Source organism: Saccopteryx bilineata, chromosome 1, assembly GCF_036850765.1.
Source record: "Saccopteryx bilineata isolate mSacBil1 chromosome 1, mSacBil1_pri_phased_curated, whole genome shotgun sequence".
NCBI lineage: Eukaryota > Metazoa > Chordata > Mammalia > Chiroptera > Emballonuridae > Saccopteryx > Saccopteryx bilineata.
This window is the reverse complement of record NC_089490.1, coordinates 297,733,754-297,758,707: the sequence shown is the minus strand read 5'-3', so window position 1 is coordinate 297,758,707 and position 24,954 is coordinate 297,733,754. Positions and strand designations below refer to the sequence as shown.

Below are 24,954 nucleotides of genomic sequence, written 5' to 3'. Positions count from 1 at the left end.
CTCACCGGACAGCTTGTGCTTCATCTGCAGACCAAAGTTTGGAGGAAAGTACTGTACCGGGGAGAGAAAGCGCTACCGCCTGTGCAACGTCCACCCCTGTGGCCCGGATGCGCCCACTTTTCGGCAGATGCAGTGCAGTGAGTTTGACACAGTTCCCTACAAGAATGAATTCTACAACTGGTTCCCGGTGTTTAATCCAGGTAGGGAGCTGTAACAGTATATTCCAGATCGCTTCTCCATTCCTATTGTCTTGATCTGTTGTCCACAGCCATTACCAGAAAGCATCTGTCAGGGGTCTGTGCTGCCCTGTAAAGTTCAACAAGAAGAGAAATGTACCATTAGGTGTTTCATATTCCAGAAAGTAAAATCATTGGTGTGGTTAGGTTGATCAGTAAATGTTGAAGGCTGCATATGTCCAAGTTCTGTGCTGAGCTCTGTGGGAGATAAAAGAGTTTATCAAACATGGGGGCTAACTTCCGAGCAGATGAGGTGTAACTGAGTGGTGAGTGGATCATGTGGGGATCAGTAACTGATCACTGAGGAAAGTGCTGGCTGATGAGCATGTGACACACTGTAATTTGGGGCAGAATTTCAGCAAAGAAAGTCATTGTAGGTTTGGAGTCATTTCAAAGAAGGCTTTCAAGAAAGTAGTTAATGATCTGTAAGTCTGAGTTGTCTTTCTACTGGAGAAAGGAAAGAAAAGGCATCAAAATAGTCAGTCATTCCACGTGGTGAAGAACAGGACAGGAAAAAGTGGCAGGAGTGACTTCATCAGAAATGAATGAGAACCAGCTCTGGTCCTGAAATGAACATTTTGTGTGTACATGACAGTCTGAGAAGGGTAAAAAGTATAAACAGGCATCTAAAGAATGCTCACTGAGGTGGGGACATAACTGAGTTGGAGAGTGGAACAGCAGCCTCAGCGATGCTGACTGGGAGTCAGAACCCATCAGTTACACATTTCTCTTCAGAAAAACGAAGGCTATCATTAACCGTTAGCTATAGAACATCAGAAAATATCTGTGCTATTTGTTGTTGTTCCGGTGAGGAATGAAATGTAAAAAAGATTTTCCTGAGCTAAGGAGATTTGAGACAGGTGGTAAAATATAATGAGCCAAGTTTTTTCATGATTTTAAGTTTCTGAAATTCCAGTGTAGCAGCACACAAGAGGACTCATAGATGTCAGCCAATGAAAATGACATATTTGAACTGTTATAAAAATGCTATGGTCAATTTCTTTTGAAGGAAAGACCCTGTAGTGCTTTGTCCACCTTGGGTCTCCACACTACCCTGGGAGCTATTGGTTGTCATGGGCTACGCCTGCTCCTTGCCCCCCATAGTGTAGAATCACTCATGCTCTAGAGGAGGAAGCCATTTGGTTATTGGGGCACTTTACATCCTGAGCCAAGCATTTGAATATAGGAAAACTCATGTATATACTCATTTGGACTGGAAAAATAAAAATTAAAAATACAACTAATGATTAAAAGTACCACCTTTCCTATATTCTGGACATTCTTTATTTTGTTGAAATTATTTGCATCCATGATCCTATGGCCCTAAATGACCAGCAGCAGAGCTGCCCAGCAGAATGACAGGGGCTTTGCTTGGGGATCCCCCACCCTGGGATTGGGCTTGTGCGTTCTGGACTCTGATGGCTTGGATTGTTGGACTTACAATAAAAGATTTAGTTCTGCTTGGCTTTTCACTTTTTTACAAACATTTTGGCACATGCACACTTTTTGTCTAGCATAGAATAAGTTCTAAAGAAATGAGAGCTACAAAAGTAGACAGAAATTTCACTCACTTTGCAGTATTCGGTTTGCATCTGAAACTAGTATGAGGCTGAATAAACCATACAATGGAATAAGCTAAGCCCGCTGCCTGCCTGGGCTCTACGCCTCCACCACCCATCCCTCTGATTTTCTCACAGGCCCCTGTGCTATTATTTGAGCATAGTGGTTTATGTTAATCTGAGTAACTAATACCACCTTGACCAACACACTGATTTCTTTCCCCGATCAAACTCTATCTTACAGAGTTGTTGCTTGCTTAGTAGATAGACATCCCTGGCAGTGACGAGTAGATCGTTAACGTCAGCAGCTATGTGTGGAGCACTTGTTCTGTGCCAGGCGCCGGGTACTCTGTACCCCCCCCCCCCCCCAGCCTTCCCTTAGAAGTCACCAGAGAATGAAATAAGTGTACAGCAGAGTGCTCTGCTCACGCAGTGGACAGTGTTGTGTCTTGGTATATGAACTTTGGTAGTTTTGCTTAGTAGCCAATGACTGAAAAAGAATCATGGATTTTACGTTTGGAATAAGCATAGAAACTCCATAAAGCCTTGGAGTTTTCAAACTCTGTTTCATGAAATTCCAGGGCTTCAAAATTACTTGATGCTAATTTCACATTTTTTTAAAAAATTAACTATTTTAAAAAGTGCAATAAAGAACAATGCTTACATCCAAAAATATTATGTCAGAATTTAAAATATCAGAAACCACCAATACATTATCTTATGCAGTCAAATAAATGTGGTTTTCTGTAGAACTTAGATCTAAGTCTCCCATCAACACAGTTTAACTGAGAAATCTGAAATTGCAAATTGAGTTGTTCAGAGCTATTATCATTAATAACTGTTAATCTATAAGTCAAGGTTTTTTTTAATCGGGTGGAACCAAACACCCACAAAAAAATTAGATGCTGCTACTCATATAAGTCTCTAACACCATCTAGAAGCTTAATGTCAAATTTTTCTGTTCATCTAAATAGTTTCTATAAATCTCACTGATTTATTTTTAACCATCATATACTTGAACTTACAAAATCTATGCTTAATAAAATCCTGGTATTTATTGGCTTTATTGGCAAGGTCTTGTTGGAAAAAAAGAAGTCAATGGCTCCAGAGGCCGGTGATTCTCACCATATGTAAGCCCCATGAAAGTATTAAAATGGAGTCCAGTTGGTGTTCTACTAAGTTTGCTCCTCAGATGTGATCCATAAATGTATGCATCGCCCAATAACGTGAAGAATGGTCACTTTAAATATCCTCATCAAAGATGTTAGTTTTTTGTTAAAGAAAATTCTGTGCCTGTAGGTTAGGGGTTAGTAGTGAGGGCTCTATGCTAAACCTCCAAGTTTAGCTCTGCTGCTTATACTGTGAGATCTTGGGAATTTAATCTCTCTTTGCCTAAATTTTCTCATCTGTGAAATGGGAATAATAAAAGAACGAATCATGGGTGGTTGTGATTGTTAAAATATGAGGCAACCACTACAGAGCACAACGGGATCTGGAAATACTGTTCAAATAATATATTGGCTGCTATTTCAACAAGCAAAATTCCCTTTAACTATGTAAATAAAACTAGCAAAAATCTCTGGACAGTTGTATTATTTAGAAAGTGAGTCAGACATCACAAGCCCAGAAGAAGTGAAACTGAGGCAAACATTGGAACTCCGCCATTCCGGAATTCAGTGCAATGCTGGCCTTTAGATGGGGCTTACCTGCTCTGGCGACCATTTATACAACGCTGAGAATTAAAGCCTTCTTAAAATGTGCACTCTGGGCACCCCTAGTCTCAAGGCCATCCCAGCAGCCTGGAACAGATCATTCATTCAGAAAAGCCCCAGTATTATTCAGGGCTGCTTTCTCTTTTTGGCTATGCGTCCAAGTATAAAAAGCCCAAATCCAAATTCTAAAGCTTAAATCAAGGTCTTAAAGTATTTCCCCTGCCTCTACCCTTCCTGATAGCCCATTGTTTCTTTTTATTTATTTATTTATTTATTTATTTATTTTTCTGAAGTTGGAAATGGGGAGGCAGTCAGACAGACTCCCGCATGCGCCCGACCGGGATCCACCCGGCATGCCCACGAGGGGGCGATGCTCTGCCCATCTGGAGCGTCATTCTGTTATAACCAGAGCCATTCTAGCACCTGAGGGAGAGGCCATAGAGCCATCCTTAGCGCCTGGGCCAACTCTGCTCCAATAGAGCCTTGGCTGCGGGAGGGGAAGAGAGAGACAGAGAGGAAGGAGAGGGGGAAGGGTGGAGAAGCAGATGGGCACTTCTCCTGTGTGCTCTGGCTGGGAATCGAACCCAAGACTCCTGCACACTAGGCTGACGCTCTACCACTGAGCCAACCGGCCAGGGCCCCCATTGTTTCTTAAATGATTCCCTGGACTCCACACGTGGGGATGGTGTTCTCTACTAGCAGTAGAATTGCTCTAAGTACTTTCTGCTCCAGCTCAGGCAGTGACAAAGCTAATTATGCTTCCAGGAATGAAGATTCACAGCAATTCGAGTCATGCCTTGTCCCTGGGTCACCTGGCCCTTTTCCATTGGCTCTTTGTCCAGTGATCCCTCCAGCTCATTTTGACTGTTCATTTTCCCAGACAACTCATCCACAGCACCTCATGTAAATCAGCCAGCATTCTTTCTTTGCTTTTACCTTACTTCTTTAAGCTCTGGACACATGCTCTTGACCTCGGCTCAGGTTTGTCCAGTGTTTCAGTGTTTGGAGCTTTTGCTCTCAGTTATTTTTCTGTGTTTTGAACTTTCATTACTTTACCCATGGATCATTGCATCCACGAGAAGCCATGCCTAGAGTTGTGCATTCTGCCTTTGCATCTGTTGTCCATCTACACGGAGGTGGGTCAATAGCAAATGGCCCTATAGCTGGGGTCTCTGAGCTCTCAGCTGGTCACACCATCAAGAAACTAAGAGTCCTTCACCTAATAAACAGATCCATCAGAGATCCCAAAAGGACCTGTCTCAAGAAGACATTCATAAGTTCTTCACATAAAGAAAACAAGACATACCTGACCAGGGAGTAGTGCAGTGGATAGAGCATCAGACTGGGATGCAGAGGACCCAGGTTCAAAACCACAAGGTCTCCAGCTTGAGCGTGGGCTCATCTGGTTTGAGCAAGGCTCACCGGCTTGAGCCCCAGGTTGCTGGCTTGAGCAAGGGGTCACTCAGTCTGCTGTAGCTCCTCGGTCAAGGCACATATGAGAAAGCAATCAATGAACAACTAAGGTACTGCAATGAAGAATTGATGCTTCTCATCTCTCTCCCTTCGAGTCTGTTTGTCCTTTTCTGTCCCTCTCTCTGTCTCTGTCACAAAAAAAGAGAAAGAAAACAAGACATAGCATTCCAAAGAAAATTACTCTTTGCAATTCTTCTTAGAATATACATGTATTACTTATTAAAATTTCAACCTATTCATTTATATATTTTTAAAGTTACCTATCTTTCTGGTTACTCCAAATGCCTATGTTTAGATATATATTTTATTAAGTAACCATTTAGAACAGTTCTGCGCTGTAGATCACCCTATCTTCATTCATAAGGAATAGAAAATTGAACCTTGGAATGGATTCAGTGTTGGACCCAGCATGAGGGGATGGACCATTATGATAAGCCTTGTCTTCAGCATCAGCCTAAAAGCAGACCCTTTGAGTGTGTCTCTGAATCTGTGTCCAAAGACTTACTGGGCTTGAGGAGAATAGGGAGAATTTTGTTGGAGGGGGTAGGTTATGATCGTAGTTTTGGTGTTAGTGATGAGTGGGTCCCCTTGGAAGGAACCACTTCTCCCTGGAGTTCTACTTACCTTGTTGCAAACGGTGGGCAAGTGTCATGCTGACCTTAAATCCTGTATCAGTGGTTGACATTACTTCGTTTCTAGGCTAACCCCAGGTGCGCAGGGCCTTATTTTCACAAGCACCGTTCAATGCTGAATTTATTTATAACAAAGGGCATAACATTGTAAAGCAATCTTTCCAATTTAATTTGTTGTAAAAGTCTTTGACCAAAAAACAAACAAACAAACAAAGCCTTACTTTTTAGCATGTCATGGAACGCTAAAAGATGGCGATCTCCAGATTAATGACATTTGGGGTCAGAGCTGTAGGTACAAAAGAATCCTGGGGGAAGAGTGCCGGCCTAAAAGGCCGACTTACAAGGACTTGTCTCTTTCTCACTCAGTCCATCCTTGCGAGCTCTACTGCCGACCCGTGGACGGCCAGTTCTCCGAGAAAATGCTGGATGCTGTCATCGACGGGACCCCTTGCTTTGAAGGCGGCAGCAGCAGAAATGTCTGTATTAATGGCATATGTAAGGTATTGGGTATGTTTCCTTAATCTACCACTTTATAAAATCATGCTTTCATTAATTCAAGAAGTTAGGCTTTTGAACCTTGTGCTTTTGTGGCATATGGATGTGGTCTGGGTTTTATTTTTGGTCTGTGAGGCAAGACTTCTCAGTGCATATTAGGGACAGGGTTTGGACCTGCTGTCTTCATGCCTTGATTTGTCGATGTGCTCTGGGATATTATTTTAGGCATGGAGGAGGGTCACATTGAAGAAGAACCAAATTAACGGAGGGATTGTCAGGAAAAGGCAAACCAGATTATTTCCGTGGCATTGTTCATTGGTTACTTGCCAACAGTCATTAAATTTTAGGGGAAAACCCCCCCAGAAATTAATGCTATTTTATATGGTGCTTTTCACAAAGCACTTTTACACTTAATTCTCCATTGATTAGCGAGAGGATCTTCTTAGGAAGAGAGAGATGGCAGGGAAGGTAGTTCTAAATCAGGTCTTCTGATATCTGTTCAGCTTGTCCTCGCCTCTGCCTTTATACAAATCACTGAGACCCAACTTGTTAATGCTTTCATGTGTACAACCATTGAGAAAGTCCTTCCCCGTGCTCCCAGTTTGTTTGCAAGGAAATAATGAACAGGTGTTGTGATCTCACACCCAGGCATAAAGCTCAGTTTTAATCAGTCAATGATGGATTAAATCATCAATCATTTTTAGTTAATGAAAGAAAAGCTATACTGTAGAAATACCTACTTAACCATTAATAAAATGTATAGCTCTTTAGTGCTCAGGCTCTGCAATGGGAACTCATTGCCGTTACTTATTAGCGGTATAGCCCTGTGCACCTTTCTAAGGCTCTGCTGCCTTTTGTAAAATCAAGATATTAATATACCTTCCCAGTTGGGGTTGTCAAAAAGATTAAGTAAGCCCATAACACCTATGTGAAGCCCATAACAGAGACCTGGCACACAATAAATTCATACTACATTTTATTTATTTTTGCAAATATTTATCATATTTTCTTTCCCACCGGATCAAATTGCCACTGTAAAAAAGCTCCTGCCCATAACTGTTCAGCTCCCTGGGAAGGTGCACTTACCACCTTGAAGTTGGCTCTGACTCGTTTGGGAACTGACCAAAGCACAGGAGGCTGCATGGTGATTCCCAGGAATGAGTGAGCGGACAGCCGACCACAGTCAGACTCTAGATTTGAAAAAGCTCAGACAAAATTCTCTTTCAGACTCATGAATTACCACTGTTTACAGAGAGCCAAAAATAAGTAATAAGCTTTAGGCTAGATGTGCTCCCCAGAGTGGGGAAGGTTGATTTAGTTCATTTGGTCCCAAACAGCCCTCCATTGTCTAAAGCAGCGGTTCTCAGGTTCTCAGGCTTGGCTGCCTATTAGAATCACCTGGAGAGCTTTTAAAACTACTGATGTCTGGCTTGATCTCAAAATTCAGAACCTCTGGAATTTGCGGCCTGACCATTGATATTTGAAGAACTCCCCAGCTGATGGCCATATGTAGCTAGGGCTGAGAACTTACATCACGGAGAATGAATGTAACACCGGAATGGTCTCTTAGACCTAACTACCTTTGCATGCATAGAGGCATGTTTAGCCTGTGATGGGAAACATAAGCATTTTAAACAAAAATATAAGGGGTGCCTCTTTTAAAACCAAGTAAATCACTTTAATAGAGTAAGCCATATTCTCTCAGCTTGCCTTTCTCTTTCTGGAAACCAGTTAAGGCCTTTAGAAGTCATGACTACCCACTTTCTGTCTATACCACACTGAGCTAAGTTTTTACACTGAAAAATTATTTATATCAAATTAACCTTAATTACCTAAATATAATTTCTCTTCCAAAAGTCCAGGTTGTAGAAATTTTCAGCTTTGTTAGTCTTATTCATTTACAACAAAGTTGTTTTTTATTTTGGTGAGGGAATTGAACATGTATTGAAATAAAAAGATACACCATCAGAAAATGTATACAGTTGTTTGTCTAATCCATTCTCTTTGTGGATATGGAAATATGTTGTCTTATATTTATATAAATACTTATTATATTTTTTTTGTTCACACATTCTACTGTCTATTTTGAAATTATATTTGCCAACATTTTTGGCATGTTAGATTTGCAGATTGTTGTCAAGGGAATTATCAAGGCTTGATCAAAACTGAATTTGTTCTAGGAGATCACTATTTGTGCCTTCCCTCATTTTTTTTTTTTAACTTGGACTGAACTCCTAAGCTTGTTTATCAAATACATAAATATAAACTTTGACTTTTCAGGATCTCTCTCATTTTTATATTTATTTATTTATCTATTTAATTATTTAATTATTTTTTTGTATTTTTCCGAAGTTGGAAACGGGGAAGCAGTCAGACAGACTCCTGCATGCGCCCAACTGGGATCCACCGGGCATGCCCACCAGGGGGCGATGCTCTGCCCATCTGGGGCATTGCTCTGCTGCAATCAAAGCCATTCTAGCGCCTGAGGCAGAGGCCACAGAGCCATCCTCAGCGCCCAGGCAAACTTTGCTCCAATGGAGCCTTGGCTGCGGGAGGGGAAGAGAGAGACAGAAGAAGGAGAGGGGGAGGGGTGGAGAAGCAGATGGGCGCTTCTCCTGTGTGCCCTGGCTGAGAATCGAACCCGGGACTCCTGCACACCAGGCCGACGCTCTACCACTGAGCCAACCGGCCAGGGCCTATCTTTCTCATATTTAATCACTACTTTCCCTGCTCTGCAATCTTACGGACTGTCTTAAGACATCCTGCTAAACTTCCTGGCCTGTCACCTCTTCTCTTGGTCACCAGTCCCGAGATTTTCAGTCCCTTTACTCTTCCCTGTTCTCCCAGTCAGCATGGCCTGGGCCTAGGTTCCTTCCCGCAGAGCCCAGACGCCCTGAGCTATCACATCGACGGTCCCCTAGATGGCTCCTCTTTAGAACTTCCATCAGTCTCTCATCCAGGACCCTGGTTCTGGTCAACCCAACCACAACCATTTTTTTATCTTATTGGCAGCCTACTATGTACTTCTTAAAATAATAATAATAATAATAATAATAAAAAGTCACCTTTGTGAATTTGTGTCCTTACAAAGTCAGAGTCTTCAATCCCTGCTGAGTCCTTACCCTTCCCTGGCCACCCTCCCACCTGTCCTCAGTTAGGTCTCTCTCTCACGCCTCTCAGAAACTGTCCTGCACCTTCTTTGTTCTCTCACAAGGCCACTTTGGCCATTTCAATGATATTCTGAACACCTCAAGTTAATTTCTCTGGGCCAGCTCTCTCTCCCGAATTCCAGATCCTATCTCTTAGTCTTCAGAATTATGGTGAGGGAAGTATCATTGCTGCTGTCCCATTTATTAAAAGGCAAAATCATCTACCTGTTCCTTTCTGTTAAGCATGAATCTTTCTTAACTATTGTCACACTTGAAGTTTCATTGGCTGGGAATCAATTTCACTGTAGAACCAGACATTCTTCCAGCCCTTACCTTTGCCAAGGGATTGTGGAAAGAAATGACAACATTACAGGAGGATTTGGTCATGGTGCCAGTTGGTGTTTCAGTTCTCAGTGACTTGAGAATTTACAAATAAAACAACGTTACAAGCTAAACATGAAAATTAGTAAGAATACCTCTTGTTTATTCACTCATGTAGGGCTCCAGGCCTGGTGAAAGACTGGGTCCTGATTGCTTATTATTCCATTGTGATGAGCGTGACTAAGTTTTTAAATCTCTTAGCACTTTTCTTTCCCAACTGGGTCAAGTAGCACAGTCTATGGACCGAAAGGAAATCAGAGATGGTTAATGTGAGGAGTGGGGCTGTCTCTGTCAGTGGGCAGTTGTTCTCTGTTAGCTGGTGTGTGTGGGGGTATATTTAATGACCCAAACTGTTCTTCCTTTCAGTCAATTTGAGGTGGCTTTAAAATAAGGAAGGGAATTACCTTTGAGAGAGAAAATAAACTTACCGTATTTCCCCATGTATAAGATGCACCTTTTTCTGAAATATTTGGAGTCTAAAAACTGGGTACATCTTATACAGTGATTGTAGTTTTTTACTTGCATTTCCCACTTTTTCGCACTTGTGTGAATTTTATGATGAATAAAAATTGAGTTCAATAACTTTATGTAATACTTTTTTTTTCTTCAAATTTCAGGACCCAAAATTAAGGTGCTTCTTATACATTGGAGCATCTTATACATGGGGAAATACAGTGCTGGATACAATTCTTTTCAAACAGAAAAAAAAAATCTAACTCACAGAATCTGGTATAGCTTTCCCTCTTTCTTTTACCCCTGACATGTGGTGAGGAGCAGAGGCCAGGAAAGAAAGCAAGAGCCAGGCAAGTTCAAGGGCAGCTCCCGTGTTTCGTGACTCTCAGTCTGTGTCACGATTCTTCGGTATCTGATGCTACCGAGCACTGATGCTCTGCTTTTCCAGAATGAGAATTTTAGGACGGGAAAGACCTGGCCATACTGATGGACAAGAGAGAGAGAAGGGTTCAGGGGAGAGGGAAAGATGGTGATTCAGGAGGATCAATGGACAGAGAGAAACTGAGAAGGGGTTTGGTCCAGCACACAGGCGAGATTGTTCTTGGCTCAGGGGAGAATCGGCCAGTTCTTCCTGTGCGGCTGGAGAGAAAGAGGTCAGGACGGCGGGGGTGTGGCTGAGTGTGAAGGGCGGCAGCGGCTGGGCTCACAGGACATTCTGAAGGGTCTGCTGATGGGCCTGCAGGTCTGAGCTTTCATCCCTCACGGACTGGAGTTGTCTTGCCTCAGCATTAAGCTGGCCTTCCTCTGATGCCTGCTGGTTTACTTAGTCCTCAGAACAGCCCATTGAGGGATGGAAAGGGAGAGAACAGCCCAGTTACAGGTGGAGTAATTGCATGACCCATGGAAGTCCTGGGGAGAGGAGGGCCCTGAGGTCTCCTTATCCAAAAGAGACCTGCTGCTCCATCCACTTTGATTCTAAGACAGTTTTACAGTTAAACTTTTGGAACTGTGTTTACTCCTGCCTCTGACTCAGGGGAGACCCTCCCGCTATGTACCCGTATCTCCTCTAAGCAAGTGTTTCCTTTACCTCCAGTGGGATCTTTAGTTGTTTCTCTGCTTCACCAGAAAAGGAGGCATTTGTGCTTATCTCTGCCTGCAGCCACTGTCTCATCAAGAGCAAAGGGGGAAAGGACAAGTCCGAGGTCCAAGGCAGGTGGGACATCTCCTGCCGGTGTCATTCATTCTCAGCGTCTCTCCCTGCAGATGGTTGGCTGTGACTTTGAGATTGGTTCCAACGCCACAGAGGACCGCTGCGGGGTGTGCCTCGGTGACGGCTCTGCCTGCCAGACCGTGAGGAAGATGTTTAAACAGAAGGAAGGATCTGGTAACAAACAGACATATTGACGTGGCAGGGGACTAAGAATGGAGGACAAGATTGATTGCTGTGGTTTGTTTGTTTTTAGCAGATTGTGACTTTCAAAGAATTCAAAATGGAGAAAATGGAAGAAAAGTGATTTTGCTGAATAAATATGTCCATTATTCTTAATACTTTGGAGATAGACTTACTAACCCTGAAACCCTTCCCTTGAAATAGAACTAATGTCTCAATAGCTCTTCACTCCTGCAACTTTTTAATATGTATCTCATTTCTGTAAGGAAGGCTTGTGAGGACAAGACACATGAGAGGATTTGATTTTCATCTCTGGTTTACCCACCACATTTTCCCTTTAAAATACTGTGTGATGTGCCATAGGTTTTTTTTTCTCTTGGAAACTCAGTTTCCTCATTTTTTAGGTAAAGAGGTTGGTAACCATTCCCTTCCTCCTAAATATTCATTACAGGGCACCCATAATGAGATTATGTCATTTTTGCAGTTGTTGAATGCTCAAAAAAAAAAAAAAAAAGAAAGACATTAAATTTAAAAGGCGATAGTTAATAGCTCCTATAATATGATCCCACTTGCTTAAAAAATGATGTGTATGTATAAAAAATTTTATGGGAGAACCCAATAAACTGTTAACTGTAGTTATCTTTGATACGAGGACTGGGAACAGACAGAGGGAAACTCACTTCTCGTTTTACGCCTCTCTCGGTTGGGGTCTCTGTCATGTGCAGTCTGTCTCTAACTTGCAGGCAATGAGGATGAGCAAGAGATGTATCCAGTGCAATGTTAGGAAGGTTAATCTGACAACAGCAACAGATGGGGGAGCGGAGATGCTATTAGAAAGCTAGCAAGGGGATTAAAATTCTGAACTAGTAACATAAAATCACAGAAAAATAGGTGCTGAATCAACCACAAAAGCTTCAGAGTGCAGTCTGTACTTATTTCATCTCTCCTTGCAAAACTGTTTACACACTGAGTCACAGAGCTCCTGAGAATTCGGCTTGTGGCCAAGCTCTTTCAAATTCTCTGTGCTTAGTACATCCACCAACCCCAGAAGGAGAGCAAGGGCACCAAATGCTAAGATGGACAGTGGGTCAGAAACAGACTGTTTAGCTAAGCAGGCATGCCTCTTTCATTCACTGTAGTATCTTATCTCCTTAGGTTATGTTGACATCGCACTGATTCCAAAAGGAGCAAGGGACATACGAGTCATGGAGGTGGAGGGAGCTGGAAACTTTCTGGCCATCAGGAGTGAAGACCCTGAAAAGTATTACCTCAACGGAGGATTTATTATCCAGTGGAATGGGAACTACAAGCTGGCAGGGACCGTCTTTCAGTACGACAGGAAAGGAGACCTGGAGAAGCTGATGGCCACGGGTCCCACCAATGAGTCCGTGTGGATCCAGGTAATGCAGATAGGAAACTGCTGACATATACATCAGTAAGGATTTTTTCTAGTTTTCTTTTCCCAAGTATTTGCTAGGAGACATAAATTAAAAAGCTTTAAAACTTCTTTTAGGGGATGGGGAGGGAGGGAGGGAGGAAGGAGAGAAAGGGAGTGGGGGGAGGGGAGGGGCACAAAGAAAACCAGATGGAAGGTGACGGAAGACAATTTGACTTTGGGTGAGGGGTATGCAGCAAAATCAAATGTCAAAATAATCTGGAGATGTTTTCTTGGAACATATGTACCCTGATTTATCAATGTCACTGCATTAAAATTAATAAAAATAAGATTAAAAAACCCCAAATCTTCTTTTAGCAAGGACCAGGGAGGGAAGCAAGATATTAGTTGTGTTGTTAATCCTTTATTGCCTAGAAATTGCTGAACCCCCCTGTAATAAAATTCCAAAGACCCTAAAACCAGTCACTGGGAGGTTTGAGTTCAGCTTTCAGTGTGGTTGACATGGTTGTTTATTTGAGGATGGTCGTTCATTGGGTATAAGAAGGATGCTATTAGTCTGGCATGGGTTTCCACATAACTGTCCAACAGTGTTGATGAACTGACATGGTTCCTTCACATGTGGCTGTCCTCAGGTAGAAGGTTTCACTTTGTGAAACTCTCCAGGAAGAGAGGGGTTAGAACGCAGGATGTGTTCTTCACAGCCATGAGTGATTTGTCTTTGGTATTGGCAAAGAACTCTAGAAAAGGAGTGGAATAATTATACCAGTGGACACAAGGCAGGTTGGGGCTGACAGATGGCCCAAGAGAGAGTCAGCTCTAACCCTATTAGAAGTGAGAGGGAAGTCCTTTCAGAGCCAGAGACAAGAGCCCTCACAGAGGCGGAGGTCAAGGCTAGATAGCTAGGTTTCATAAATTTGGGAAACCTAATGTCTCACCTGTCTACATGGGAAAAGACTTACCTATGGGAACTCCCAACCCATGGTGCAACCAACCCACCACCTTTAAGTTAAGATAAATTCAATTTAAATGTATTGTAGGTAAATTACCTGCAGGAGAAGGACGTGAGGGAGTAGTATGCTGTGGCTAAAACCCATGACCATTTTTCTCCCAGAACTACGTGCTTTAAAAGAATTAAGCAGCCAGAGAACTAGAGGAAAGTGTCATAAGGCAATAAGAACAACAATAAAAGTTCATATTTACTGAGTGCTGACTACATGGCAGGTCCTGGTCCAGTCATATCTAATCACGTTACATTTATTTATTTAATTCCCTCAACAACTTCGTTAGTAGTACCATTATTATCCTCAGTCTGCAAATGGGGAAGCTAAGGCACGAAGAGGTTAAGTAACTTACCCGTAATCACAGAGTTAGCATGTACACGAAGGCACAAAGAGACCTACCAGCCTACTGTTGCAAAGGTCCCTCCTTGCCATTCCCTCAGAGCAACTCCCTCTGAATGACCTTCCTGTGTCCATGAACTGAAATTCCCATTGGAATTTAGCCAAGCAATAGCAGAATGGGGAAATACGGATATTGGTGGATGTAGAAGTACAGGTGGAGGTAGAGGTATAGTCATTTAATGGCATATGTTCTAGAGCATGCTTCCATATCTACTATGAGATGATGGAAATTGCACTGCTCACAAAAGTTAGGGGATCAGGGAACGTGCAGATACTCCAGTACGTTCAGCCTTTTGTATAGTGGCTTTTCACCAATGAAATAAAAGTTGGTTTTGCATCTTATTTGCATAATCAATTTTCTTTGACTTGTTAACTTTTCAGATGTTCTTATTTAATAAAAAAATCAAATGCCTCTTTTTTTTATTGCTTCATATTTATTTTGAAATATCCACTAATTTTTATGAGCAGTATATTTTTATCTACCTGGCAGTGGTTTCCAGTGTAAAGTCATGACAGTGTGACATGACCTCTCTCTTGCCTTTTAGCTTCTATTCCAGGTGACTAACCCTGGCATCAAGTATGAGTACACAGTCCGGAAAGGGGGCCTGGACAATGACGTGGAGAAGCTGATGTACTTCTGGCAGTATGGCCGCTGGACAGAGTGCAGCGTTACGTGTGGGACAGGTGAGAAACTGCTGCTGTCACTGAGACTCCACATCTGCTCCAGATGGGCCATGGAGGCAGTCTCAGCCTGTGGCCTGTGCCCGTGGCTCTGCAGGGCTCCACATGGCCCAGGGAACCCTGTGGGGAGTGAATGTGCAGGCCGTGGTCTAAATGGAGAGGCAGTTTTTTTTTCATCAGCTTCGGGGACTGGCCATCATGAAATGTTTTGTTTAAAGAAAAGGCTACATGTCTTTTTTAAAAAGCAAATCAAAAAGACTTAAAACAACCACTGCTCTGGTTGAGGGCCTGAGAACCACTAAAGTCAAGCGACCTACCCCAAAACATACTAGAAATCATGGCCAAATCCAAAAAACACTAATTTCTAGCACAGTGTTCTTTTTCTGTCTCCAAATCTACCAAGCTTTTATATCTACTGGGAGAATGGTTTTCTCGCACAAAATCAAGCATTGGAGAGATTCCTTACTGTCAAGTATTAAGATGGGGTACGTTTTGCTATAGGTACAAAGAAACAAATCTCAGGAATTCAACATAATGAAGGTTTTTAATAATCCATTTTATTATTATTATTATTCAGCGAGAGGAGGGGAGGCAGAGAGGCAAACTCCTGCATGCACCCAACCGGGATCCACCTGGCAAGCACATTAGAGGGTAATGCTCTGCCCATCTAGGGCATTGCTTCATTCCTCAGCAGCGGAGCTCTTCTTAGTGCCTGAGGTGGAAGCCATGGAGCTATCCTCAGCCCCCCGGGCCCAATCACTCCAATCAAACCATGGCTGCAGGAGGAGAGAGAAAGAAAAAAAAGAAGGGAAAGTGGGAGGGGTAGAGAAGCAGATGGGTGCTTCTCCTGTGTGCCCCGACCAGGAATAAAACCTGGTACATCCACAAACCGGGCCAGTGCTCTACCACTGAGCCAACCGTCCAGGGTCAATAATCCATTCTAAGTCTGCCACAGGTGAAGTGGCGCTGCTTCAGCTCAGAGCTAAGACATCCAAAATGTGTGGTTCCCAGCTTCTATGGAGGAAGAGAAATGGAAGAAGCAGACTGCCTCTTATTCATGGCATTGGCCTGGAAGCGACACAGATCGCTTCTCACATTTTGTTGTTGGGACACAGTCCGGATAGTGTGATCTAACTGCACAAGGAGGCTGGGAACCCAGAGGGGTGTGGGGACATCTGTGGAGCACAAACTCTCGTGCTATAGGGCTGCGTGGCTTCCCCTAAGCCCCCGAGGGCAGGGGCAGGCCTTTCTCTCATTGGGAGGGCTTTCCTAGCAGTGCTGTGTGAGATAGCGTCTGGCTTTCCTAGCAGTGCTGTGTGAGACGGCGTCTACCTCTCTTTCTCCTTCTGGATCATGTCTAAGTCTGTTCTGGAACTTCCTGTCTCTAGTCTATAAAACTAAGGCAGCTACAGGGTGGCGTGCCAGAACCTGAGACACAGGAAAGGGAACGACGGGGCCAGGAACACCATCCGCTCCTCCACGGGCTGCCATCACCTACGTGTCTCAGCATCACTTGTTGACTTGCTCCCACCCCCCAGTCCCAGCCCCAGGAGGTAGTCCTGGAAAGAGGATTAGAGAAAGACATTGAGTCATGCACCATCAACCTTGTAAACAATTTTTGTATTACCAACTTTTTCCTTTCCTTCCTTCAATACACTTTCAGAAATCACAGGAATCGTATCATATGTTCATTTCAAAATACGTGATATTCTGAAAATCCTAAAACCCTGGAAATCTGTCTGTGGCAGCAGCCATAGAGGTGTCAGAGTCAGTCTTGCTATTTCCGCCCTGCCTCCGGTATTTCCACCTGTCCTGCCCCCCCACATCTCGTCCCTTGCAGCCCCTGCTGCCCAGGCTGGCTGCCTCAATGATGAAATAGAAGCAATTTAAGCAGAAAATAAGTTGCTGAAAAATGTTTCCCTGAGGAGCAGCTGTGAGGAAAATGCAGTCATCGGGACTATAGTTACAAATACTTGTTCTATTTCTCATCCCCTTTGTTCTGGTCTTTCAGGGAAGTACAGGTTTTAGCTTTGGGCTTAAATCATTTAAGACTACACTTTCAGGGATCATTTCTATAGTTCGTTCGTTAAATCATTGTCCAAGGACACAAAGGAGTGAAACTCATACAGTCCTGACCGGGCAGGGACTTCTCAATAAAACAGGAGAATATCTCCACCCCCACCTCTGCTTCTATTTCAACTTGGAACAAACCCTTTGCATTACAAGTGCACATTTCAGAGTGTGGGAAATACAAGATAAAAGGCCAGTTTGTCTAGTGATCCTGAAGACATATCCCAGTTAGCTAAGCCAGGAGACACCCTTACTAAATGCGCGTCAGGCGCAATGCCTTGATTCAGCCTGTCCTTCAGCATAACCTCTGCCTACTCAGTCAGCTGTCATTCTGGCTCTTAAACCTCAACAGGGACTCTCAGACGATTTCAGTCACACGGCCTCTCTGACTGACAGTGAGCTCTGTGATTTGGCAGAGAAGAAAGACAACATGTCTCCTTCAGTAACCCTCAAACGTAGAGAATGAAATGCTCATGTTCACGTAGGACACACACTGCTAAATATAAAAATGGAAGACCCTTCACTCTGCATCGTGTTTTATTTTTTTAAGAGAAAACTTTCTGTATTATAAAAGTAAGTTAAATATATTACTGAAAAATTAAAAATAAAGGCCCCATCCTCACACACGCACTTTGATACTTTGCTTTATTGCCTTTCAGTATTCTTTTTTCTACTCCTAGATGTATATATATAGTGGTGTGCATATGGATGTACTTACGTTTCCTCGCACACATGTTTTCACTTACCACCATAGTATGGTGCCTTTCCATGTGTTAGCCAGTCTTTCTAGCTCTCGTTTTTATGAACACATTATATTTCACTGACAAGACAAAGTAAGATTCTCTTAACCCGTTCCTTATTGGTTCTCATCTTCTGATGAGCATCTTTGAGCCATTCCTGTAAAGAATGATCTTGTTAGGGTCAATTTGCAGATGGACTTTCTAGTTTCAAAAAGTATGAAAATTATGATAATGTTAAGAAACCTACACCAAACTGATTGCCATAGAGAAAGGGTTACAAACACATAGCAGCAATCATTTTACTTTATTGTATTTTTAGCATTGTATTATTTTAGTTTTTATACTTTTTCACTGGAAGACATTTCAAACGTCCCAGCAGAACAGGGGATGTAATGACAAACTCCTGTATGGCAACTGCTCAGCTTCCTCAGATCTGGCCATATGTTGTGTTTGTTTCAGTTTTCATTTTTAAAGAAAAAAAATGCACAGAAACACTTGAGAGGCACTCCTTAATTTCCCTCCCTTTCCTTTTCCCCAGAATTGACTGCTGGAGGTCAGGAGAAGGGACAGAAGATCTTTGCGGTGGTCTAGGGCAGTCCTAAGACTTGAACAAGAATACAGGTGGCACGGATGGCAGAGTTATACAAATGTGGAGATGTTTAGGAGTAGACCAGACTGGATGGACTTTGTGGTTGACCCAGTGTATCTGTTGGCAGAGAGTGGTTTGAGCATGAGGGAAGGTTGAAGGGCAACACCACTGTTGGCTTGGGAAACTGGCTAAGTGGTGGTGTCATTCGCCGAGGCATGGAGAATGTGACAAGAAACAGGTCTGAAAAAGAGTTTATGATTATATATGTTCAATGAAAGTACCTGTGAGATTTCTAGGTGAAAATGCCCAAGGGCAGTAACATACTATTTTAAGTGTTTGTCAAACTGCCTTAGTCAGGTCAGGGCTGTAACAAAATAGCATAGACCGAATGGCTTAAACAACCAACATTTATTTCTCATTTAGTTCTGGAGTCTGTGAAGTCCAAGGTCAAGGTGCTGCGGATTCAGCTTCTAGTGAGAACCGTTTTCTTAGCTTGTAGATGGTTACCTTCTCTCTGTGTCCTCACATGGCAGAGAAAACAAGGTTTCTTGTGTCCCTTTCTCTTTCCAGAAGGGCATTAATTTTTATCACGAGTGCCCTACCCTCGTGACCTCATCCAGCCCTCATTAGTTCCCAAAGGCCCCACCTCCAAACACTGTCACATTGGGGTCAGGGCTTCAATATTTAAATTTTGAGGGGACACAAAATTCATTGCACTGGCCTATCATATATATTTTATCCAGAATGAATTCCTATTACAATTATTTTTTTGTTTTCTTACCATTAGATTTGTGACATACTTTGGAATTAGAAATTACAGGCTTGATTTGAGTATAATTTTCTTTTAGTTTCTCTTTGTTTTTACTCTTTCCTGCCCCTTTTTACCTTCCTTCCATATACACTCGCTCTTTCTAGTGTTTTTGCAGTATTTTTCCTGACCCCACTGTGGGACCTCATCTCAGGACAGGGCTTGTTAAGGTTGTTTACATTGCTGTCTCTTAGTGACATTGAAGCTATGTTAGAAATGTCAGGGAGTCAGCAGACAACTTGGCTGAGCGCCTGGATGACGCCACCTTCCCACACCTGAAGTTCATCCCCAGTTCAGGCTCTAGGACTTTGTGAGAAGGGCAGTCTCGTTGCCTTCTCGTGTGGGCACTTGGGATTCTCAGTGTTCACTAGGGCCGAGCACGTGGCCACCACTAATTGCTTCTGGCCAGGAACCTGGCAGACCCTTTGCTTATGTCCTGCTCACCCTTCTGTGGGGATATTTACTTACATTTGAGCATTCTTTCTTTGGGGTTTTCTCTTTTTATATCTTTATATTTTATTATTTAATATTTCTTATATGTTTATATTTTACATATCACTGTTGTGCCTTTGAAGCAAAGGGCTCTTTAACCATAAATTCAGTAAGATGCTACTTCCTTAGTTTGACTGTTTTTGAAACGTTTATGATCTTTGTTTTAGATCATAAATTTCATGTTAAAAACTGGCAACTTAACAAGTTTAGCTAAATGTCATAAAGCCAGGTTAGTTTCCAAAACCCACTTTTCAAAAGCCAGGAGGACCCTCAGTGTAGACAAGCAACAGCCTTGTCCCCAGGCTCGTCTCCATGCATCTGTCCTCGCGGCCACATTTGCCTTCCCTCCCACCCTGTCGCTGGGACGTGACTTACTTTGCAGTCACTCCAGAGGGCTAGCTGTCTTTCAGGAAAGTTAGAAGGGGATACAGTCACAAGTGCTACCATCCAAGAGAGGAGCTTGTTGAAAAAATTCTTTTGAGTTGTCCATCAAAATATCAACCATGAAAGTTCAACCAAGGGATTGTTTGTGAAGAAACAGTCACAGAGATGACTGGTCTCAACAGAAAGCTTTAGAACTCTTCATTAAACAAAAAAATACTTTGGCAAAAATTCAAGGTGGCTTTTGTAAAAATGTAAAAGCCACATTTTTAGCCCATTGTCTCTTGTACTGCAGAACTCCATCAGTTGTAACACATTCTATCCAAAAGTTCCTGTTTCCTATAAAACTCATGGTAATGGCAGTATTGTTAGAAAATCCCTTCTGAATGTGACCTTTTCCAATGTTGTGCTCTGTGGCCTCCTCTGTTCTGCATTTTCGAGTCGATAAGAACAACTGTGGCTGCACAACCAGGAGAACACGTCTCCCTGCACTGTACCGAGCTTCAAGTTTCCCGTCCCCTCACTTGGCTGAACTCTATCTGGAGTTTATCTTTGTCCCTTTGCTAAGGGACATCGTGTTTTAGTAGGAAAAGGCAAATTTTAACAATTGCAAAGATCGTGCAAAACTCCTAACTGTTCTAAGCTGCCTAGGAAAGTAGACCATGTTCATTGGGAATAAATCCATGTAGAACAGAGACATAAGTTTACTGAAACTAGCCCTTATAGGGTTTATCTGACATTATTCCTACTAAACCTCAAAGTAACCATGTCATTTGAAATTTGTCCATATACCATCAATAGAACAGGAGAATCATAACTAGGGGCACACATTCCACTTCAACCCTGATGTGTGACCATGTACTGATGTTTAGAAGACAGAATCCACTTCTTTGGAAAGCCAGAGTCAGTTAGGTTTTTTTACTTTCGTAAAGTCCACTCATCTTGGTGCTAATCTGTCTGACTTCGTCCACTATAATTTTTAAGAAGGCTTGATTGATCTCTAAACAATACTTGGAAGATTTCTTTTAAATGTAAGACTTCATGAAGATAATAGGAGGACTTACCAGGATGGGTTTAAGCATAAGCCACGGAATGAGGAGTTTACCATCTGTATAAATATGTAAAATAAACTTCAAGTAATACACAGTGGAGATCTGATAACCTTTCAGTTGTACTTCATGAATGAACCAATGAGACCCCTTAGCTGGAGTGGCTAATTTACTTTTTAATTTTAGTGATTGCCCTAGAGTTGCCAATGTATATTTATAAATCCAAATCCACTTTCAAATAACACTGTGCTACTTTATGGGTAGTATGAGTGCCTTATAATAACAAAATTATCCTAATTCCTACCTCCCATCCCTGTATCATTCCTGTCATTCGTGTGACGTATGTATGAGTGAATAAGCATATATATATATATATATATATATATATATATATGATACACACATAAACATGCATAATCAAACACATTGTTGGCATTATTTTTAACAAACTGTTAGATCAATTTAGAGTAGGAAAAATAAAAGTTTTTATTTAACCTCCATTTATTGCTTCTTTGATGTTTTTCATTTTCAAGTTTCTGACCTATATTATTTTCTTTCTCTTCAAATAACTCTCCTAATATTTTTTGCATGGTAAGTCTACTTGCCCTGAATTCTTTCAATATTTTGTTTGTCTAAGAAAGTATTTATCGTTAACTTTTGAATGATAGGTTTGTAGGATTCAAGATTCTAGGTTGGTGGGTTTTGTGTTTTTTTTTTAATTTTCTTTAACACTTTAAATATTTCAGCCCACACTCCTCTTCTCTGAATGATTTTTGAGAAATCAAAAGCAGTTTTTTTGTTTCTCTGTTAGGAAGATGCTTTTTCCCTCTGGCTTCTTTCAGAATTTTTTTCTGTAGCTTTGATTTTCTGTAATTTGATAATGATGTGCTTAGGTGTAAGGTTTTTTTGTTTTGTTTTATTTTTTTAATTGTTTGTTTTTAGTTTTGGCATTTATCCAGATGGGTGTTTTCTGGGTTTCCTGGATCTGTGGTTTGGTATCTTACATTTATAATTTGGTGCAATTCTGGTCCCTGCTGTGAACCAGCACAGCTAGTAATTCCAGGTCCTGAGTGGGAATGGCGCAGAATTAAGAAAATAGACTAAAAGAGAAATAGGATGAGATCGGGAAGCCTCTGCATTGCTGATAGCAAGAACAGAGCACACTCTCTATCCCAACTCTCCTTTATTTATAGGGCAGAGAGAGTCATTAGCAAATCAATGATATCTCTGATCACATTTCCAAGGCAACCCAAGAATACTACCAAGTGCAGAAAACCCCCACCATACATAACATCTTAACTTCACAAAACAAAGGATAAAAAGAAATTGCCTCAAGTCTTTCAGAGGGAGATGGGGGATAGGACTAGTATAAACATCCAGCACCACAGCTAACATGAAAGTGGGGGGGTGGGGGATAACCTTTAGTAACTTCACAAAACAAGTGAGATGGGGGGTTGGGCAGACTGTCAGCTGACTGCCAGTTCCCCACACCTCTGTCCCCCAAAAACCTAAACTGCAAAGACCCTGTTGGCTTTCGGTCCCCGACACGTTCCTGTGGTGGTTTCCGCTCATGAGTCTCTGCTCCTGGAATTTGCCACTGTCTGTCTCTCCAGTCATGGCAGTTGTCCTTGTGCCCTGTCATCTCTTATATCCAAGAATTATTGATTTTTTCATTCTATTTGGGTTTTTACTTGTTAGGTGAATTGGAAGTTTTTCCAACGTGGCTAATCTAATGGTCTGCCATTCTGTGGCTCTTCTGAGTCCCACCCCTTTTTACTGATGCAGTCAGCAAAGATCATTCCCTCTCCCATGTGCAGACCCTTAGCTTTGTTCTCTAGTAAGTGCACTTGCTTCAGGATTTCTCAGGTCCTTTTTGCAAAGGCTTGTTTTGCTCAGTGTGTCCTGCAAAACGCCAACTGCCTGCTTTTCTTGTTAACCCACGAGTATTGTGAGATCTGAGGCCTCTGATGTTAAGTGTGTGTGTGTATGTGTGTGTGTGTGTGTGTGTGTGTGTGTGTGTGTGTTGTCTGGTCCATACACAGTGGCTGCAGAAGCAAATTGTATGCAGGAAAGAGTATTTTTTAACTGTGGTAAACTTTGAAAATGGATCCTTCATTGACCAGAGCCATGTCCCACCTAATCCCATTAAGCATTCTTCAAGTATTAGCAATGCTCCAATGTGAGCATTTCTTATATAATTTCTTATAAGTTATCCTTGACCATGACAGCCAATGTGTATTATTAGTTCATTGGGATTTAAAAAGAATAAAATACTGTTTTAGCCTAACCAGGCGGTGGCGCAGTGGATAGAGCGTCAGACTGGGACACAGAGGACCCAGGTTCCAAACCCCAAGGTTGCCGGCTTGAGTGAGGGTTCATCTGACTTGAGTGCAGGCTCACCAGCTTGAGCACAGGGTCTCTGGCTTGAGCAAGGGATCATAGACATGGCCCTAAGGTCTTTGGCTTGAGCCCAAGGTGTCTCTGGCTTGAGCAAGGGTTCACTGGCTCTGCTATAGCCCCCTGGGCAAGGTACATATGAGAAAGCAATCAATGAACAACTAAGGTGCCGTAGTGAAGAATTGACGCTTCTCATCTCTCTCCCTTTCTGTCTGTCCCTATCTGTTCCTCTCTCTGACTTTCTCTGTCTCTGTAAAAAAAATAAATAAATAAACACTGTTTTATTTACCAGTGAAATACCGTTGATTCATTTGAAGGATTTGCTTACTGTCTGCGATCCCCTCTGACGTTTTTAAAGGGTGAGGTGCCACCTGAGGCTTCGGAGCGTGCAGGTCAGCCTGGGATCGGTCTGGGCCAAGCCCGCGTGAGGCTTGGTGAGGCGATGGGTGTGAGAGGGTGGCTGCCGCTCAGGTCCTGTCGGCTGTGTGGCAGTGGGGAGCCCCTCCATGTCCTTGCCAGTAAAGTCAGGAGGTGACCGCCTCATTGGTGTGGTCATCCTTTCCAGTTCTGTGGTTCCGTATACCCATGAGCCCTCTCAAGGCTTGACATGACCAGGGACACTGAGCATGTGGGCTCAGGATTTTATATGTGTGAACTTTTCTGCCTGCCCCAGGTATCCGCCGCCAGACTGCCCATTGCATGAAGAAGGGCCATGGGATGGTGAAAGCTACATTCTGTGACCCAGAGACACAGCCCAATGGCAGACAGAAGAAGTGCCATGAAAAGGACTGTCCACCCAGGTAACCTTGCAGCAGCTGGAGCTGTGTGTGTCTGCCTCGTAACCAAAGCTCAGTGACAAAGCAGAATAAACATGGGAAAGCTATTACAGGTCTCTGTGGCCGTGCTCGGAGCTTGTAGCCAGCTGTGAGTGAAGACGTGCTTCTCAGGGAGCAGTGTTTCTTATAGAGCTGCTGTGTTTCATTATTTGGTAAGACTAAGTTTCAAAGCGTGGTGGAAGAGAATGTTATGTAGGTCCCCCAGAAGTCCTTCAGTTGTTGGGCTTGCCTTTTCTCAGAGCATGTTGCCAATATTAGTATCCTCCAGACAACATGCTGACACTTCAGATCCCAGTGCCCATTTGTGCTTAAGGCTGCTTTTCAGCAGGTTCCAGAGTAGGTTTATGAGCTAGGCTTTCTTAATGCAAGCACTATTGACATTTGGGGCCGGATAATTCTTTGTTATGAGGGGGTGGGGCCGTCTTGTGCATTGAAGGATGTTTAACAGTACTCCTGGTCTGTAGTTATTTAGATCTGAGTAGCATCCTGCCTCCTCCTCCACCCCCCCATCTAGGTTGTGACAACCAAAAATGTCTCCAGATGTCTCCTGGGAGACAAAGTCACCCTAGTTGAAACCATTGTATTGTAATAGAGGTATTTGTTTGCTGCTAATCATATTGGTTGAAGACATTGGG

The 24,954-nt window shown here is 42.6% G+C and overlaps 1 protein-coding gene across 1 annotated transcript in view; it reads left to right on the top strand.

Moving 5' to 3' along the window:
• The window catches only part of ADAMTS12 (ADAM metallopeptidase with thrombospondin type 1 motif 12), a 228,973-nt gene that overhangs the window by 153,678 nt on the left and 50,341 nt on the right, over window positions 1–24,954 (top strand). Inside the window, exons 12-17 of the mRNA XM_066244268.1 lie at window positions 31–200; window positions 5,979–6,112; window positions 11,354–11,474; window positions 12,636–12,880; window positions 14,822–14,960; window positions 24,157–24,283. Coding sequence (XP_066100365.1) covers window positions 31–200; window positions 5,979–6,112; window positions 11,354–11,474; window positions 12,636–12,880; window positions 14,822–14,960; window positions 24,157–24,283 — 936 coding nt within the window. The remainder of the gene's footprint in view (window positions 1–30; window positions 201–5,978; window positions 6,113–11,353; window positions 11,475–12,635; window positions 12,881–14,821; window positions 14,961–24,156; window positions 24,284–24,954) is intronic.